Source organism: Oryzias melastigma, linkage group LG15, assembly GCF_002922805.2.
Source record: "Oryzias melastigma strain HK-1 linkage group LG15, ASM292280v2, whole genome shotgun sequence".
In the NCBI taxonomy this organism is placed as follows: Eukaryota; Metazoa; Chordata; class Actinopteri; order Beloniformes; family Adrianichthyidae; genus Oryzias; species Oryzias melastigma.
Window position 1 is genome coordinate 26,393,766 of NC_050526.1, and position 19,786 is coordinate 26,413,551.

The following is a 19,786-nucleotide window of genomic DNA, read 5'->3' on the forward strand; positions in this document are numbered from 1 at the left end:
TATTTGGATGTAAGGAGACTGAGAAGCTCTTTGAAAAAAACAAACATCTTGTGGGGTCTCCAACCATTAGAGAGCATCTCAAAGGAGAGGAGGAGCCTGGGGGTTAGAGGGGCAGCTGGACTGGTGGAAGAAAGCCTGAAGGTTGAGACTGAACCAGCTTCAGATCACAGGATGACTAGTAATGGTCTCTGTCTACCCGCTGACGCACAGAAAAGCACACAAACACACTGAGAAGACTCACAGCTTCTGCTTTAAACTTTATTAGTTGATTTCGTTATAGTTTTAGCAAAGCAAACATCCAAGTATGAAGGCATCATTTCATAAATTTGAAACCCATCTGCTCTTTAGAATGGCACCACTTAAAAGAAATGAGACAGAAAAAGGAGAAGGACCCTAAAATCGACTGAAGAAAACCCCGGGTGTGATTAACAACAGGTATTAGCCATTACATCATGTTCTTAAAAATACAAATCATCTGCAAGCAATACACAACCATGAATCCAGAGCAGTAGCTGCTCCTACGGGCTGAGATTGTGATTTTTGTCATTTTGATATGAAATAAGGCAGATTCCTTCCATAAATTCATAGACAATCTGAAAGGACAGAAGCAGAAGCAAAAAGAAGACTGTTGGTGAAGGTCATAGCGGGTTTCTGGCATGCACTGGAAACGGCAAAGAGGGGAAAAGGTCGATCGATTTGTCGACTCTTGGTTTGTTGTTAGCGATAAAGTTGCCGTATAGATAAGGGCTGTTTTGATTTTGGGGGTAAAATGATGTTAAACTGTTGAATGTGGACTGTTGTGGGGGGGGGACTGAGCTGTAAGAACCAAAGAGTGTTGGTGAGAAGAGTCATCCAGCCTGAAGAATCAACGTGGAGGAGCTGGCGGCCATGGCCGCGCTCTCACAGTGGCTTTTTATCAAATAAGAGACTTGAACCTGGTTGAACTCGGTGCACCCCACTGACAAAATGACCCTAACACACAGTGAGGTATGGCTCATCTTTTCGGGTTGATATGTTCGAGTCCCTCCGTAAGGTTTCGTACATACAGACATTTACATACTTCAGAGATGGATTCTTTTCTAAGGATAAGGGCAGAGGTGAAGTAAAGTTGGGAACGTGAGCGTTTTGTGAGTAACTGGTGGTCCGGGGTGGGGGTCAGAGCCCACACTGACGGGGTGGGGGGGCCACTGGGGATGGCCTTTGCACAGTTTGCTGGCTGTCAGATGAGGTCGACTCTCTTCCTCTCTGCAGGTCATTCATTATTTTCAGCATGATCTGGATAAAAACACAGAAAAAAGAAATTCAGTGTTAGTCACATCAGAGGAAAGATTTGATGGCTATGGTGGATGACATGGTGGACCAAAGATTTCTGTTTCGAACCAAAGCTTGTAAACAAAACCATGTGACTAAAGATCTTTTCAGTCATTGGTCAGGAATTAGGAGGAAGTCCTAAGCTTTGTAATCCTTGTCAGGATAGTTAAAAGTATTCAAACTATATTTGCTGACCAGTTTTGAACGTCTGTATCAACATCAGCTACAACAATTTTTTTTGCTACTTTGGTACAACGGAGACATGCTGCAAGACGGTTACTGAGGAGACGACAGATACAAAGTTACGCTGATAAGTGCTTAGGACATATAGATTGTTGGGAAAATAGCAAAGTTGCATCCATCCGACTTTCAATAAGTTGCTGTGTCTCATCGTTGCCCCGCTACTCTGAATACATCCAGTGAATGCTCGGCTACGGTGGCTGTTTTGGTCCAGTTGTTCCACTCTGAGCATAGAGCCTATTCAGACTCAAGAAATTCGGAGCGAATTGGAGCTCAGTCCGATTGGAACTTTTTACAACTGCAAAAGATGGTCTGAGATCTATTCCTGGTTCTGATCTGTTTTTTGCTTTATTTGCATAGTTGAAGTCCGCTTCCTGTGTATCTTCTAACAACAAATCATTAGCTGCAGTACAGTGGTTCCTCCCTTAAACATCTTTCATAGACTTGCTGTTTTCGTGCACTTTTATTTTTCTTATACAATGCACTGTGTTCTGTGGCCCAATTGGCAGTAGATGGTTGTCAGTCTCCTCTTTGCTGTGTCACCTGTACAGAATGAGTTCAGTTTGCCAAATCTACATGAATCTTTGATCGCAATCAGATCTTTTTCATTCTTTAAAACTGGACAGATTTTTCTGTGAAGGTTTGAACGTTGAGAGTACAAGTGTGAAAATGTCTGTGAGTGAAGGGTTTAAAACATCTATAATTCTACTTTGAGAATTTCATCTATTTCCAGTTGTTTTTAGAACATAACCTGAGTAAAGAAGGAAATGGTGTTTAACATGTCTGGTTTTTGGAATTGCTTGATTTTGTTTAGGATTATTTTTATGTTATTAAGAGTGGAAGTGCACTATATTTCTATATTTTTTACTATATTTTTTTTATCTTCCAGCCTTCGTGCTCTCTGTCCTCTCTGACAGGTTCACAATGAGCTTGACTCCTTTCATAAAGCTGAGATTGTTGCAAAGTCTTGCAAATGAAATGAAATATGCAGGAAGTTACAACAATTTTCTGTGTAGTCCGCACACTGATCTAAGTGGTTTTCTTCCAGCTGCACATCACCTGCCATCTTAAGCCACTTTTGACGTGTTGTTGGGCTCATTGCGCCGGATTTGAGGAGGGGTTGACAAAATGAAAAATTATTTTGACGCACTCATCTTGCCTACTTCCTCCTTACATGTTAAGTGTTCAGTACAACCTGTCACTCCCAGCATGCTCATAGAAACATGATCATTTTCACTCTACGAGTTCACTGAGAGGTCTACAACCTTGATATTTGGTGTGGGCTACCTTGGTGCTCCGTACAAGTTTGAACATTTCAGAACAAAGGTTTGCATTTTTATCAGTTTAGGAGGTAAACATACAGCAAATGTAATTATGACAAGTTCCTGAATTTGCCTGATTTTCTTCTAATACTGTGAAATATAAAAATAAAGACAACGTGATGCTTAAATATCAAAGATCCAAAGAAATTTATGGCATAAAACCATCTGAAAACCAAAGCAGGTGCTGCACAACTGCATGGAGTTTGGTGAGAAATTCATCCGTAATGAAAAACTGTGGTTGAGATAATAAACCGGCGCAGAGACTAATCCATTTCTCCTCGTTTTTCACTCTGAAAAACAACATTGATCTTTTGTGAAGATAAAATAAAGCCACGCTTTTGTTCAGGAAAAAGGGGCCGCTCCATTGTGGTTTTCCTCTGCGCTACTTTAGCTAATGTAAAAAGCACACCATGTGCCCACTAAGTCCCTAATACAAAACCTCCCTCTGATCCTCGTGGCTGTTCAACAACAAGCTTTTTCTTCTCCGCTGCTTTGTTTGGCATTGTTTAAGCTTCCTCCTCTCTGCACCGACGCGACTGTCTCTGCCAACTTATTTCCTGTGCCGTCCTATTTATTCGACCCTGACAATCTGCTCTCACCAGTCGCCTAATGAATTTAGTTTTCCTACCTAAAAACTTTGCCGTGTGGAAATCTAAACTTTGGCTTTTGCCTTCATGCGCTCCCACAAAGTGGACATTCAAACCGCATGCCTTCCTACTATCCTGGATCTGAAAGTAAACTGGAGAATAACAACAGTGTGGTATCCTTATCAAATATGATTTATTGGCATGATTACTGCCCCTACAGCATGTGTGTTAGAATAATAAGCGTGGCACGGTTGATTTATTAAATGTCCGATAGTTGAGTTTGCAGGTAATTCATCAAACTCCATCTCCAAAGACGTGCTGGCACTTGGATACCAAAATATCAGGGTAGAGCAGATTTCCTAATGCATGTGACCCTGGAGGAGAAGTGGAGGGATGCTGGAGAGTGATTTTTCCCACAAAACTGCTTTGAAAGATTCCATGCAGAAATGGCTCATTGCGTCTCTTCCATAGCCTCACCTTTGGGCGGATCGCTGGCGGGTGATACTGAAGGCTCATTTGATTGCTCAACAGGATCTACCATCTCACCTGGAGGAAAGAAAAGAGGAAAACGATTAAAATCTGTTGTTCATTTTCTTCCTCAGAACAGCAGAAACATATCTGAACCTCCTCTGCTTCTGAAGGAAACTTGAGCCGTTTGTAGAACTGAAATAAAGATCAACCTTATGGTTTCAGAAGATCTTAAACCAGGGGTGTCCAGACTTTTTCAAAAGAGGGCCAGATTTGGTTAGGTGAAAATGTGTGAGGGTCAACCCATTTATATAACACTGTTTTAGCTATTTTAATAACACTACATTTAAGAGAACTATTTAATGAACATTTCATTGCAATGGCATACTTGTCCTCTTTACAACAAATACATCTAAATATGTTTTTATTTTTTAATCAAAATTCCTGTCAATTTTCACACTGTTCATTCCCAGTTAGCAAGTCATAGATGGTATGTCTCATCTATTAGCGCCTCTTCGTGGTGATTATGATTATAATGAAACCAACAATAATAGAGAAATATACACAGTTTTTTGAACATGCTAAAATGACATTGATTTTATGAGACGAGCCTTAGGGCCGCTGGATGTTTAAATGGGGGGGGGGGGGGGGTTGGCCCACGGGCCACACTTTGGACATGCCCGTCTTAAACAAAAATATGTGCTCAAATAAATAACACAGAAGGATTATTAAATCCTTGTGAAACAAATAAATGCTATAGGAAAACAACTGCCTTTTAATCCTGGAACTTTAAGCCTTAGTCTCTCAGCTGGGTGGATGTGGTCAAAAATGGTTAAATCTGTGAGGGGCACGCAGGAAATTTAAGGTTGTAGTCTTCTCTGTGAACTTGTAGAGAAAAGATTTTCATGCCCATTTTATTTCTACGGGCATGCTGCGGGCGCCAGGTTATAGTGAACATTTTTACAACACTCAAGGCTAAATAAGGGTGAAGTAGTTGAAACGCAGGCATGGCGTATGGATTTTTAAATCTTTTTAAACTCCATAAAACCTGACTGTTAGTGGTAAGGAAATTAAACTGTAGTTTGGGCATCCTGCGGGCCCTTAAGTCAGTGAGGAGCCAAAACTTGTACCTTTCTAACAATTAGAGTGTAGCCTAAGAACACTGTACGACGGCATCATCCATATGTCATAAGCCTTACGAATACTTTACAATACACCTACCACATACCACAACATTAGTACGTTCTATTTTCATAACGTCCTTTGAAGTGGTTCCTCAAAGAAACTGCAAGACACACCTGCGCTCCCCTTAATATGCAGCTGTTACTTTCTACGACCCTCCACACCTGCACTGCTCAACCCCTGTACAGGTGCATGTGACTAAGGCTTTAGCTCCAGCGTTTACATTCTTTTAACTACAGTAACTTTTCAACCGTTAATAACAATAAAAAGGAAACAGCTTTGTGCTGATATGCAACAGTAGTGTGTCTACGCAATCAGCTTTATGCATCAGTTGAGAAGTTACAGTAAGTCACACAGAGTGTGTTGTTTAGGTGTTGATCACATTTCTAGTATTTTTCATTTACAGGATCAAGAATGGAAAAAACAGCCGGTCAAATTTGACTTACATCATTTTTTAAAAAAAAAGGAAGTTTCAAAGGTTGAAAACATCAAAAACAGAAACAGGATGTCCTGTTCCAGCTCTGCAATGCTCAGAAAATTAGCAAAAACATTTTTCCGTGAGTTGAATGTTAACAGAGGAGAGTTCACACACTGTCTCGTCTTCTGCTACTAAGTGCTACAGTTTAAAGCCTCCCATGCTGTTGTTTATCTGAAATGTTGTTGACCCACTTTAAAGGACCTGATTATTCATGATGTTTTCATATGTAAAACAGAAGACAACCAGACAAAATCAGAGCATTTTCTTCTGATGATAATAACACTGAAATTTAGGTGCATTTATGATGTAATCAGGATGCAGATGTGCTCTGAGGAATGCAAATGATGCAGGAAGGGCAGAGAAGATAAGGAAAAGCATGGGAACTCACTTTCGTTGCTGGTGTCAGCATTGGTGCTGGAAACACCTGAAATGCAGAGCAGATATTCAGATACGTGTGCTGATAATCTCAGACATGCAGCTGATCAAACATTAGTAAGCTTCTGAAAGTGATTTTTTTCCTTCAAGATTATGCCGTCTCTTCCTAAGACGTCTGAAAGTGTGGATCTTTTTCACAGCAGCTTCATCATTCCGATGCTTTCCCTGTCATTGCTGGAATTCACTTCCTTCCTAAAGAGTTATTCTTCCCAAAAAGAACAAAACAAGCGCAAGACGGGAGTGAGACTCATGCAAAATTAATTACAGAGTGCCGTCCCTGTAAGGCAGTCTGAGATCTTCCAGCCTGCTCCCCCACCCCACCCCACAATTCAACTTGTTACTTGTGTTGTCGCACAACTCCTTCTTTGTCGCTCCCTGAGCAAACCTCCACACTTTTGCAACAACAATCCTCCAAACAAAGCTCACCACAAAAATAACCGCTCTCCCCAGGCGGCCTCGTGATAATGTAAACAAACACAACTGCTTAAGCGTGATAGAAGAACGCGTGGAATCCAAGAGGATGTCATTGTTTTGTTTGTTTATGGCGGCGAGCCTGTAGTCAAGTTGGTTTAATCACTGAGAAAAGCAGATTTGTGGTTGTAATTTGTAGGTATGGGTCCACGTGCCAGGTTGCAGAGGCTTTTAAAAGCACATAAAACACTTGTGGGTAACATTACACCTTCACTTCAGCAGCAATCTGATCAGAAGACTAGAACTGTGGCTGAAGTATTCTCTGCTGACAGAGAACTTAATCTGTTGCAACATTTAGGGATGGATTTCTCTTATAGGCACAACAGGGACTGAAGGACTGCTGAGAAGCAGGAAGGATGCACAACAGTCTCCATTTGATTTACTTTCTTTTGATATGAGGCATGAAACAGAAAGTCCACAGAATAAAACATCATAAGTGACACATTAAAAGCTCTTCAAAGGATCTTCTGGTTATTTACAGATAAGGTTCTATTTTTGTGGTTTTCTCTCAGGAAAATTTGCCTTAAGCTTTCTTTGTATCGCTGAGGCTTATCATAAACAAGCTCATTTTTATTTGGACAGAAAATAGTAATTTTGTGAAAACAAAAAGATAACATTTTGAAACCCGTGAGTATTCTTTTATGTCTTGAGCTGTAGTCTGAGAAAAGAAAGACAGAATACAAGTATAAGAAAATATGGAAACATACACTACTCACAATAAGTTAGAAATATATAGCAGTATTTTTTTCTTTCACTTGACGAGTTTTCAATGGGGTGATAGACACATGTTATTTCGTGTTTTCCACATGTTAGTTTCACGGAGTACAGTGGGTCTTACTTATTAGGGCCACAACGAAAAAATTCTAAAGGAAAAACTTTTTCAATGTGGCATCAATGTCAACATTTTGTGGGGATAAAAAGCTGTTTTTTTTCAGAGAGTTAATCCAAGTTCTTCATTCAAAAAGCCATGAGCACATAACAATTCTTAATGGATGAGCAGCTGAGCCGGATGAGACTGTCAGATGTAGCAGGTGAACTTGGTGAGTCTCAAAGTGTCATCAGCAGACTCATCAAGACACAGAACTACTGGCAGAGTTTGTGACAGACTCAGGAGTGGACATTGGTGGACAAATGTGGACATTTGGCAAATGTCACACAGCTGCAGGCCCGCTTACCAGATTTGAGGGTACTATGGTTTTCAAACAAACTATTTGCAGCCGACTTCACCGCTTTGACTTGAATGCCAGGCAATCATTGCAGAAGACTCCTCTGACACCAGGACACAACTGCAATGATCATTAATGGTCTACCATCGTGTTCATTGATGAGGGTCGGGTCATCAACATTGCTGGAAAAGCAGAGTGATCATCAGTCAGAGCAAAAACGATTTGGAATTGTAGATCAGAGGTGGGCAAACTACAATAGAGACGATGATCCTACCCCATCCAGAAGTGACCTGGCAGAACTGCATTGTGAAGAGTGGAACGCCTCAGAACAACATGAGGCGATGTTGTCGAGCTATCATAGCGACAAATGGTGGAAATACCTACAACTGACATGGTTATTGTCTTAATTTTTAGTGTAATATATACCAAAATAATAAAAATTGTGTTTCTTCTCTTTCACTTTTTGTAATATCAAAGTGAACTTTATATATTTCATTAATTCAATGCAAATAGAAAAAGCACTCATGTAAAATAACTTATTGTGTGTAGTGTCTTTTATATTATTTAAGGTCTGGCATAAAAATGAACTTTGTCAAATGAGCCAGGGTAAACATGAGCACAGAGCTCCTTCCAGAAGCTTCCTATCCCCGAAGCAACAACAGTTCAAACTCTGTGCAGAGGTACCACACTAATGCAGGAAAAGATGATTTTGTCCTGTTTGTGGGTAAAAGCTTTTTCTGCCCGGTCACAGCTTGAGAGCAGCAGTTGAGTCTCTCTTAATTTAGCCGGTGTGTGCTCAGAGTTGGGGGGACCATCATTTAGAACAAGATCGGGGAGTGAAAACAAACCAGGCTGAGAAAAGGAAACCGGACTTCTGCCAGAAACACACATGAACCGCGATTCTCAAGTGGAAACTGGTACATCCATGAAGTACAAAGACCAGATTCTGTTTTCATTTCTGTGCAAACGCAGTACAGACATGGAGAAAAACAGTTTAAAAACGTCTAATGAGGACTTAAAATGTGTTCAATCAGCTGCCACATATCTGTCCATCTACCAGGTCCAGATGAGAAAGAAAAAAACTCGAAAACTTTTGAACGTTTTAATCACTTCAGGGTTTAGGAAGTTTGCTGAAACATCCTGGAGAGCAATCCAATCAAGATAGAAAATGTGCCGGTACTTCCACGCAGGCGAAGGGGGGAAAGGAAGGAAGAGCGCTGGGCATAAGTCACCCTCGTATGCAGACAAGCAGAAAATTACATGCCCCCACCTTGCATTCATTTATTAGACAAGAGGTAGTTAGTGTTTTGTTGGTCAGCATTAGTGAAGTGCTGTGTTAGAATCAGCCGCTGCAGAAAACGTACTTGAAGTGGACGGCCACAGTGGGTGAAGATTTCAAATGAAGGATTGTATGAATAAATAGCAGATGCTTGATTAACTGCAGCTTTTGTACGGGTAAGTCCCCTCATGGTCATCAAACAGCATTCGTCACGATCACCAGCAGTTCTGCTTTTAATGGTCGTGTCGTTTCAGCTCGGTCGGCCCTCAAAGGAGCCGGTCCCTGTGGGGTCACCCACACAGCAGCTTGGGAACCGTCTCTGTTTAATGTTCCAGACTGGAGCCTTAAGCAGAACAGGAGGCTTTCTTTGTCCCTCAGCCACAGGACTCCTCACTGACTTTTATTCAGCTCCTCGTTTTGAGCAAAGAATAAATGAAGAAAAAAAAAAATCGATGGATGTGTGAAGGAGTACAGGTGTCTGTGCCCCGCAGTGTCAGTCCCCCAGGAGAGTTTCTTCAGCCCATTTGATCCCAGAACCATGGCTCGGTGGGCTGGTCGGCTGTGTTTGAACAGGCCTGGGGAGTTGATCCCTAACAGATCACACAGAGGTCCAGCTGCTCCCCCTTAAACCACAAATACCAGTGTCGCAATCTCACTTCAGGAACTCCACTAGATGTTCTTTCTCGTCTGCATAGAACCGATTGAAACTCTCCCAATGAACGTGTAAAATAGTTCTATTTTCTTAACTTAAGTCCTGGTTTTCTGAACGGTAGGGAGGGGGGGGGGGCTGCTTTCTCAAAAGCACTTTATCTTGAGAGAAGAATGTCTGTGCCAGCGTCTGTTAAAGCTCCTCTCCTTTCAGGAGAAGATTCATTTCAGGAGGTAAACTGGGTGGTCGAGGGGGGGCTGGTTTGTACTGGTCCAAGTATATTAAACAAGTACCAGTGAGCCTCTCATTGAACTTTACATGGACTAATAGCTTTGGGCCTGATATGCCTAATGCAAAGATAATCAAAGCCATCTCTGCTCAGGCAAAACAAGAGAGGGTGTACCTCAACAAGTGCTCAACCAAAAGATTTAATGAGCTAGTAAATGTGGAAAGCAGCCCATTTTCATATGTTAATGTTAAATTTGTAGAGCATGCTTGTGGAAAAAGCTTAGCTGCATGAGCGTCCTCAGAAAAGCAGGGAAGGAAAAAAAGGATTTGGTTTGGAGGCGGCGGGGTAGAGGTGGGAGGGGGGTGGTGTTTGATAGCTGGAGTTTTCTTTTCTCCTAGATTGAACACTGTCTGACAATCTGAGCCAATTAAAGAGTACTGAGCTGTGACCTGCGGGCTGGAAAGATGAAAACAAGCCTGTTCAGTAAACACTGTGACCGCCCCTCTCCACTGCCATCCTCCTGCAAAGCCAAGAGTCTTCATTAATATTCTGGCTTTCTTTCTCCCAAAGAAAAGGCCCAGAGGATGTGGACACTAAGCAGCATTGTGCTCCCCCCGCGGGTTTAGGTAACCTTGCAGTGACGCCTGTAGTGGGGCAGCTCCAAGTTGGGTCAGGGTCCTCTAAACAAACTGAAAGAGCCCAAACTCATTACACAGCCCGGGCCATGCTTGACAAGAAGAGGAAACACAAAGTGCTCTGAATGAGTGAAAAGAGGACTGGACACCATCTGCTTTGGGGTTAAGCTACTGCTCACAGGAAGACGGGAGATGATTAGAAGCCTGTGCCTGATGGAAAGAAATGAAGTGGGTGCAGCTCACTGCAAAAGAAATTAAAGAAGAAATGACCACTAGCAAGACGGGGCCAGGAGAGTTTGTGGTGAGAGGAGAAGCAGCTTTTTCTGCTCTATTTTTTGACATCCATCAATCTCTCCGTCATCGTCGAAAGTCTTAGTGACAAGTTCCCTTGTGAGTGGATGTGAGCTGTCTGTAGATGAAACATGGGCAAACCTGTACTGGGCACTTGGGTACCCTGTACAAAATATCAAAGTCTTAGACTGCTCAGTGGTTCCGTAGGGTGAACATGTTCATGCACATTTTTCTACAAGCATGCTTAGGACAACAGGTCGTATGTACACTTATACAACACGCAAGGGGGAAGCAAAGGTGAAGTAGTTAAGGGGCAGGTGTGTCGTACGGACTGCAGACAGTGCAAAGAGTCTGTTAGTGCTGTTCACATGAAAAGTGTGCACTTCTTGTGTGCAGCCTGACTATTAGAAATGAGGAAATTAGACAATCAGAGTATAGATTGTGTGGTTGTCCCGCATGTTTCCTACAGATTGTAGTGTAAGGACAAATCACCACCTATAGGTGCATGCAACTTTATGAATAGTTCATGATACACCTAACAAAAGCCTGACAATCGTACGTTCCATTTTTATGATGTCCCTTAAGGTGTCTGTATGAGCGTCAAGGGAACTGTATGACACACCTGTGGTCACCTTAAGATACAGTCATTCCTCTCTACTGCCCTCTAGGAACCTGGAGAACCAATGAACTAGAGGCCGCCATACAGGTCAACACTCATAAGGGTGCATGCATCGACTATATGAGACCTGGAGACCAAACAGGAAGTGCCCTTGGAGTCCAAGAAGCCAAAATCTCATAGACTTCTATTGAGAAATAAACAGCTATTACTCAGTCATTACTATTAGTCAGAGTGGCTTATTTTTCAATAATATTTTCTCTGTAGTGCAAATTTTTTCAAGTTACAAACTGACCAATACGATGCCTCAATTCAAAAGTAGGTAGTCTCACCATCAAAATACTTGATTAACAGAGTTTGTATAGTCCCCTTTTCAAGGGATAGGGGTGTGGTCTTCCAACAAGCTCACTCATGATTAGCAAGAGCGGTTCCCGTAGAAATGCTGACTCAGACCGACTCAGATCAGTCACTGCTTGCTGATGACATTTGGCTCCAATATGGCGGCGTTCGTGTTGCAAAACAATTGCAACTAAACTGATTTAATTTGTTTGGAGCCGAAAGTAAAACCCTCTTCTATGGGTGAAGTTGCACTCACTCAGGCCAGTTCTCATGCACGGTCAACAGTTGCATGTGAATAAGTGACTAAGGTGTTCCAAAGCTGGAAGATACCCAGACATTTAAGAAGTGAATGACTGAAAGTGAGACAGAAGAGGATGACACAGAAATAGATAGTGTGAGGCGTAATGCTGAAGAGGCCTCCCCCTATGTGACCTACATACCTGCTAAACCTGCCGTCAGTGATGGTCTGCTTCTCTCATCACTCAATGAAATACTTTACATAATCTTTAGACTCCCTTAGCACTGCTGGAGGGTCCGCTGCAGGCAGCTGCTCTCTGCTATTTTCAATACCTTTTTGTGGTTGGCTGTATCAAGGCGCAGACGCTTTCACTGAGAAAGCTCGGAGCCTGGCACTGGGTTACGCAGTTAATCACTGCAATACATTAAAATAGGACACAGCACAGCTGGGGTAAGTGCAGAAGCAGAGCCTTTGCAGGAGGAGACCTGGATCTTTGTGTGTTCCTGCAGGCATGACCAGCTTTGAACCTACAAAGTGATGGCTTCTGAGGGCCTATTTTCAAAGAAAAACACGAGCAGTCAATATAACGAATAAATATGTCAAGACTGCAGGTGAAGGTGAAGGGGAGAACCTTGATTAACACGTCTGTGAAGACCCTCAGACATCTGGCTCAAGTTATCAAAGGTCTGTGTTCTTTAGGACAACTGGATGAGTGATGATAAACCAAACTAACAAAATCATTTGGAAAGTGATGCTTGAGACAGACGAAGATGTAAGAAAAGACAGTAAAACGTTGCATTAATCATTACAGAAGGCTCTAGAGGGATTCTATTTCTCTACAGGCTGATTTTTTTCTCTGCTAACAGACCAACTGCAAGACATTCTTAAAGAAAGGTATGAGGTTATAAAAAAATGACTCATTTTCTAAAGAAATACTTTTATGTCAAACATAATCTGAAGGGTTAAAAAGTTCAAATCTCAGCTGCCATGTCTGGGTCTTAAAGAACATCCTTGAATAGCTTTTTTTTTTTTTTTTATCAAAGAGCTTTACTATCAAATCTTTTAGGAGCAATCCATACTGAGATCACACCTCGCTCAAACAATATCTTTCTGTCTGTCTGTGATTCCACAGAATGTGTGCGTGTGACTAAAATATGCTCCAGACTTTTCAAAAGCACGTTTGTTGCCAGCTGACAAATCCTGCCTGTGCTCAGAACTGATTCATTTACCATTTTTGTGAAGCAAACAGTGGGTAGATACAGGAGAGGAGAGCTGATCAAAAGAGCAGCTTCAAAGCAGAACAGAGAAGTGTGTCCCTTGCAGCCCTGTTAGATGCAGCCCCCGCGCTTTGAAGCAAGATTCTGGGCCAGAGGTGACCAACGTAATGGATGGTATACACGCTGCCGGTCCAGACTCAGCGGCTAAGTGGCCCGAGTTTCTGTGTTCCTCATCAAAAGGAAGACATTACAAAATGGAGATGCAGTGCAGAATAACACACCGTATGATAGTGTTTAAATAAACGGTAAAAAATAACCTGCATTTTAGCTGGCAGTCCTGTCAGTCAAACTTCATTAGTTACCGTAGCAACAGCTAGCCTGACCCACCAGTCTTTATTACTTTATGACCCTCATGAAAGCAGAAATGCACATTGTTTGAAGCTGTTGGAGTTGCTTTTGTTTTCATGCTGCAATGCTACATTTGCAAATAAGCCATATGTTTGGAAAAACAAAAATGAAGCTTTATTTTATGCAGTTCTTAGCCTTTATCAAGCTAAAAAAATAAGGTTTTATTTGAAAGATGTATTTATATTTGGCCATAAATAAGCCCTACTATTAGAACTCCAGAGGCACTGCTTTCAAAATTTGCCATGTCATGACTTACAGGACCCTGACTTTTTCTAAATGTGGCTATAATTTATTTCAACATTTTTTTTATCATTAAAATTTGAAAACACAAAAGATGTTTGAGTATTCTTTACTTCAAATGACCAGAACAGTCAAATTGACTCTATGCTTTTTACGGGAGGTGTCGTATTTCCTGATTTTTCTCCTGTTCTATTGTTTGTTTTTATTCTTTTGGTCACTGAAGCTAAAATCTAGTTATAGCTTGATTTTAAAGAGAGACAAAAAGCAGAAAAAAGATTCAATTTCAATGGATTTAGTGATTTAAAGTGATATAAAAAGTGTTTTGGTGACTTGTTAGTGTGTAATGCAATCTGAATAACTGTGTTAATGTTGTGTTAATATTCTAGATTCTTTCAATGTTTCACGAAGCTAAATAAGTACCGTTATGTTATGGAAGTGCAGGATGGATATACTGTATTCAGTCTATTGTTATCTATTCTGTTATTATGATTTGCGACTGTGTTTTATACTCCAAAAACAATGGTACTTAAAACTATATTCAAAAAGACAGCCAGGGCTATTGTAGTAATTGTGGACCGAGTGTTAAGCTTTTATAATACAAGGGATGAATTTTAATATGGAAAATCACAAAAAAATATATTTTGATTACCTTCCTTCACAGAATCCTCAGATTGTTAAACATAAGCCTTTATTAATAATAAATCCAATCACAGGAGGATCAGTTTGATCCAATACATCCATCCATCCATTTTCAGGACCTGCTGAATCGCTTTCAGGGTCCTGGGGCTGCTTGAGCCTATCCTAACTACTGCTGGGCAAAGGCGGGGTACACCTTGGAGAGATTGCTAGCCCATCACAGGGCCAAACAATCATATGTACATTTAGGGACAATTATGCAGAAAACCCACGTATGCAGAAGGAGAACACGCAAACTCCACACAGAAAGGACTCAGCAGGAATAACAGTGATAACAACAACATACTGTGCAGCCTTGACCCAATGCAGTCTAAGTACAAAAAAATCAAAGAAAGCTTCACAAAAGCTAGTTTGATGCAGTTCTGACTTTTGGTGTCCATTCGTGACCCTCAAAGAGTGACTGTGATGGCTGCAGCCGCTGTTCCTCAGCTGTCTGCATGAAAGCCTAATAGTAGCAGCTGCTCCCAGAGGAGCCTCAGCTCCACACCAAAACTTCATGCTGACGAGTCCTCCCTACTGGACAACGCAGAATTACATTTACATCACCAATATCCCGTTGTTCACAAAATACGGAGCAAGGAACCCAAAATAACCAATTAGGCGAAACTCAAAATCCTTTTTGCTTCTGCAGATGAGAAAACCCAAATGCAAAGTGCTTTTCAGCAGTAACAAATTCTGAAAGAAACATCAATTATTCAAAGTGCCAAAAAGAGGAGAAGAAAAAAAATCCTCTTTGACTTGCAATGGATTACTGTGAAATTCTGCCTTTTGTGCTTGATGTTAAAAAAACAGCATATAGTCGCTGTGCTGTGATAATGAAGTATACACCTCAGCATTTAAAGTGACAGACCTCTAAAGAAGAGCCATTTGTGTTGACTTTGTGTTCAGTTCACTCAGCCTGCTGCTCTGAACAAGTGAAATTCATGAAAATCAATAAAGAACAACAAAGAGAATCTAACTAAATCCCCAGACGGCTGTTAAAAGAGGATTTTTGAACTTTCCGTTTCAAGTATTTGTTTTTTCGTTGTGCGAGGACCTTTGGAGCTGATCTCGGTGCAGGAGTGTGAGCACCATATGGCACTTGTGGATGCAGCTGAGCTTTCAGCATACAGTGAGCTTTGAGCGCTTGTTACACAATCACACTGCTAAATAAAGCATAGCCATCAATACTGTATGTGCAACACATCCTGGCCACCGGGGCAGTGGAAAAAAAAAAAACAACAAAAAACATTGGAGATAAAAATCCATGGAATGAAAACAATCAACGACAGTGATGATGAAGGAAGCTCAGTTTCACACAGCAGAAGGAAGATTCAGGATGGAGAACAACGCCAGACATTTAAGTCACACTCCAATCATATTTTGATCTATTTTCAAAGCGTTAAAATTATGGTGTTTATAGCCAAAAAAAAAAAAAAAAAAAAAACGAAAAAAAACAGAAAAAAACCCCAAAAAAACCATGACTCTTTGGGATAACTTAAAATTTCCTGTGGGTCACCTGGGTCGTACAGGTTTGCCTATTTTTCACGTGCAGACAGCCTTTATCCTCATGTAAGGTCAGTTGGGCTCCGGGTTCATTCTGCATCTGGTTCCTTAATGCGATCAACGTGAGTCAGTTTTTTCTGTCGCGTAGAAAAGCGGCGTTGTATCAGAATATAATACTTTGTATTAGTAATGTGTTGTAAACGCAGCTTTAAAGTCTTGCTTACCAGCACAAAACTGCTCTTCTCTTCAGATCAACTAATTCAAGTTGATCGTGCAAGGAGTATATCAAAGAGCATTGTAGATTTTGACAGAGACACTACAGGTGTTAAAGGTTCAAAACTTAAAATTCAAAAAATATGTAACTGTTAGAGTCGCCAGTCTTTTCAACAAAAAACTGTGTTTTTCATTGATGTTCCTGTTCTGGACTTCCTTCCAGCTAATGGTTTTCAGCAGCCATCTTGTCTACAACCAGATCCTCCTCCCTTTTTCACCCACAGCCTGTATCCACCTCCTCACACTGCATCCCATCTGGCTCCGGTGCGGACACCAGAGTTTTTATGTAACTTGAAAAGTGCGAGAAATACTCACACTACATCCAGTCTGGTCTAGCGCTTCACATTTGCTTCTTTGACTTCAAATTTCTGCCGGACGCAGTAGCCGAGCCGGAGCACTTTTTTGAGAAGTTGGGGTTATTAATGACCTAAACCAGTAATAATGCTAGTGAGTGTAAAGTGCATCTGGTGCATTTTTCAAAATAAAAGCTATTTTCCTCTGTACTTGCTGTTTTCACCATTTTGTAAACATTATGTCATTGTGACAACCAACCCCAGTCTCCCCTACTTGTTACACAATTTGTGTGACACAGTCAAATATATAAGACAGAAGCATTAATAAAAGTTCAGTGCTTACGCGTTGTATAAAGACGAGTCACGCAGAAAAAGAAGTTTTGTGATTATATTTCAAAATCACGGTGGAAGGAGGGTTTGTTTCCTAGGACTTTCTTTATAAATGGCAGATTATCGCGTGAACCTACCTGCGTTCTGAGTGTTGCAAGGTCGGCAGTAGAGCCTGCGGCTGCAGTGGGACCGCAGCCATCAGTAGTCAATGTGAGTCAACTGTCAAAGCAAGACCGCTCCATAAACTCAACCTACAGGTAGTCTGTTAATTAAACCAGAGCTTAGGAGCAACAACATCATTGAAACACTTTTTGATATTAAATTAGTTTTCTTTGTTTCTTACACTGATACTAAATGTCTGACCTGTACTGGGCTGCTGCACTAGTAAAGTTTCCTCTTTACCATTCGGTAATTGTAACTCTTCTTTGCATCTGATGCACATGGAATAAAATAAATATAATCAGTTCTTCAGGCCATGAGAATCATGTGAAAATGTTGTCAGCCTTGCTCTCCGCTAATTGTCCGTCTGGCCTTCATCCAGCTATACAGCTGCAGTCTTCTCTGTAGCATTCCTCCATCATAAGGAACCACTTTCATCTCTATAGTCGAATAATCAACATTTTCCACAGGGGAACTTTATCAAAGGCAGCCAGACAAGGGAGCACTTACACACTGAAGATAAGAGGGCTTTACCGAGAAGACCATGGAACAACCCCGTCCTTTAGTCACATTTAAAACAGCCTCTCTTGATAGCTGACTCTGTACATTTTCATAAACTGGATACAAATCATACTTTATTTGTGTCCTTGTATAATAACTGATGCTTACAGATGAAATCTGGAGAACTTGCTGGGACAGAGACGCTTTCCTAAAATCACATTAAATCTTTGCAGCTATTAAATCCAACTTTCAGAGCCGAGACAACAGCAATCCACTGCTCTTGCAGAATCACACAGCATGAAGGAAAAACAATATCAGTTTGCAACTCAGATTTATTTATTCCTAGCTTTAGGCGGTCTTATTTTAATTTATGGGTGTTGCATTGAGCTCGGTGAAGCAGCTGCCCACCCTCACAAGTCTCAAGAACAAGGCAGAGCACACACACCATCACAATGTAGCCCCCATTTTCATTTTAAAGTACGCCATGAATATTCATATGTATGGGCTGCTTGCATTCTGATTTGATTTGCAGAGCCTTTACAGCATCTCAGCTATCAGGCAGAGGATCTCCTTAGCTGTGCAGGGCTATATCTAATCCACATTTTTCATACTTGCCGCCCGTCTTCCTCCTCACATCTCTCTAGAAGCGCGGGGAAAGCCCGTTCTGAGTGGGCGCATATGCCAAATAATCTACATTTTTTATCCTCCCTGGCTGCCTGGAATACTGTTTCGAAATTATTTTAGGAGCCAAAAACAACTGGACTAAGTTGTCAGATATTAATGCAGCATAAATAAACCTGCAAAGGAAACAACAGATGGTTTTGTTTGGTAAAATCTAATGAAACGGCAGCAAATGGTCTGTGCAATATCCTGTTTTTTTATACCAGTAAGAGGGAGCATGAACGTATTATTACATCAAAATGTTAGCATGATAATAGAGGAGGAAATGAATAAATCTGTCTTATTCATTGTAGCTTTATTGGGAGAAAAGATGTCTGTCTGCCAAAGTCAGATGACGGTGGATGAAAACGCTTCCCGCCGAAGCCAGAATCACCGAGAACAACTAAAGGCCTGTTTGTCTGCATCGTTCCATTAGTGCACAATCACTGCAGGGTGGCGCGTTCGGTATGAAGTCAATCACAGAAACTAGTGGTAGACAGGAGGTTTGCAAAGTGGTAATTATGGAATAAATGCATCCACATCCACAGGTGCACGGTAGCTGTTTTCTTGTCACCTGAAGTGCAGCAGTCAATGTTGGAGGCTGCAACAGCTTCCGAGTAAGCAGCACTCCAAAGAGCCAACACTTCAATCTGATTGAGCTGCTTGCTTTTTCTTTTTTTCCTGTCTTTTTGGTCATTGGAAATTGTCTCCATTTTAAAATAAGAACGTTTGCAGTGAAAATACCCAGCGGTGTTTTAAAAAGGCAAACTAAAATGGGTTAAAAGTGTCGGGATCTGAGATTATGAGAAGCTTAACGCGCTAACGAGAAATAAAACACGTTGATTGTTGTTGACCATACAGGCCCCATAATACCCATTACAAATCCCAATTTCTTTAACGCGGCTCCCCAAATGATTTAAAACCTTGTAGTGTTAATTAAAACACGGTGATGGGATGAGTAACGCATTGAAAGTGATGTGTGACGTCTGGCACACCGCATCGATCGTCGTACGCAATCTGTCTGTTCAGTCCTTTCTTTGTTATTAATCTGTGATATTGATTTGTTTCTGCAACGATAAATAAAAATAACTGAACATTAGTTGGTAACCAAATGGAGTCCTTCAAAAACGTCCATGAAAACTCCCGCCCACACATATTAACGTCCATAAAAATAAGCATGTGTGAATATGTGCAGTAACTTCACATTCTGCTTGATTTGCTACTCATTTCTCCGTCATTCTGCTGCATTTTATTACCCCATTCAATGAGGCAGATTTAACCGCTGCAGCAATGAGTGCGCAGCCTGATTACAGTTATTATTTTTAATAAAAGGTATTGGCTCAGGAATCATTTGGTCTTGTGCTGCGAACAGTTGGTTATGCATCGCTAAGCCGTGCCGTATTGGCCCGCCAGAGATTCAATATCTGAGACGGTTTAGGTCTGCAGCCTGTTTACGGCGCCTCTATACCAAATGCAATCTGCCTGCAATCAAGACTGACACTACTGTTTACTACCTGCCAGTCCTGCCACACCGCTCACATATACTATAGCATGCAAGACAGTGACAGACAGTGGCAGGCTCAGGCAA

At 41.3% G+C, this 19,786-nt stretch overlaps 1 protein-coding gene across 1 annotated transcript in view; it reads right to left on the bottom strand.

The window, feature by feature from the left end:
- Positions 1-232: 232 nt before the first annotated feature.
- macrod2 (mono-ADP ribosylhydrolase 2) overlaps positions 233-19,786 on the bottom strand; it is a 416,332-nt gene continuing 396,778 nt past the window's right edge. The window contains exons 16-18 of the mRNA XM_024296698.2: positions 5,977-6,012; positions 3,938-4,006; positions 233-1,275 (exon numbers count right to left, since the gene is read on the bottom strand). Coding sequence (XP_024152466.1) covers positions 1,253-1,275; positions 3,938-4,006; positions 5,977-6,012 — 128 coding nt within the window. The 3' untranslated portion in view covers positions 233-1,252. The remainder of the gene's footprint in view (positions 1,276-3,937; positions 4,007-5,976; positions 6,013-19,786) is intronic.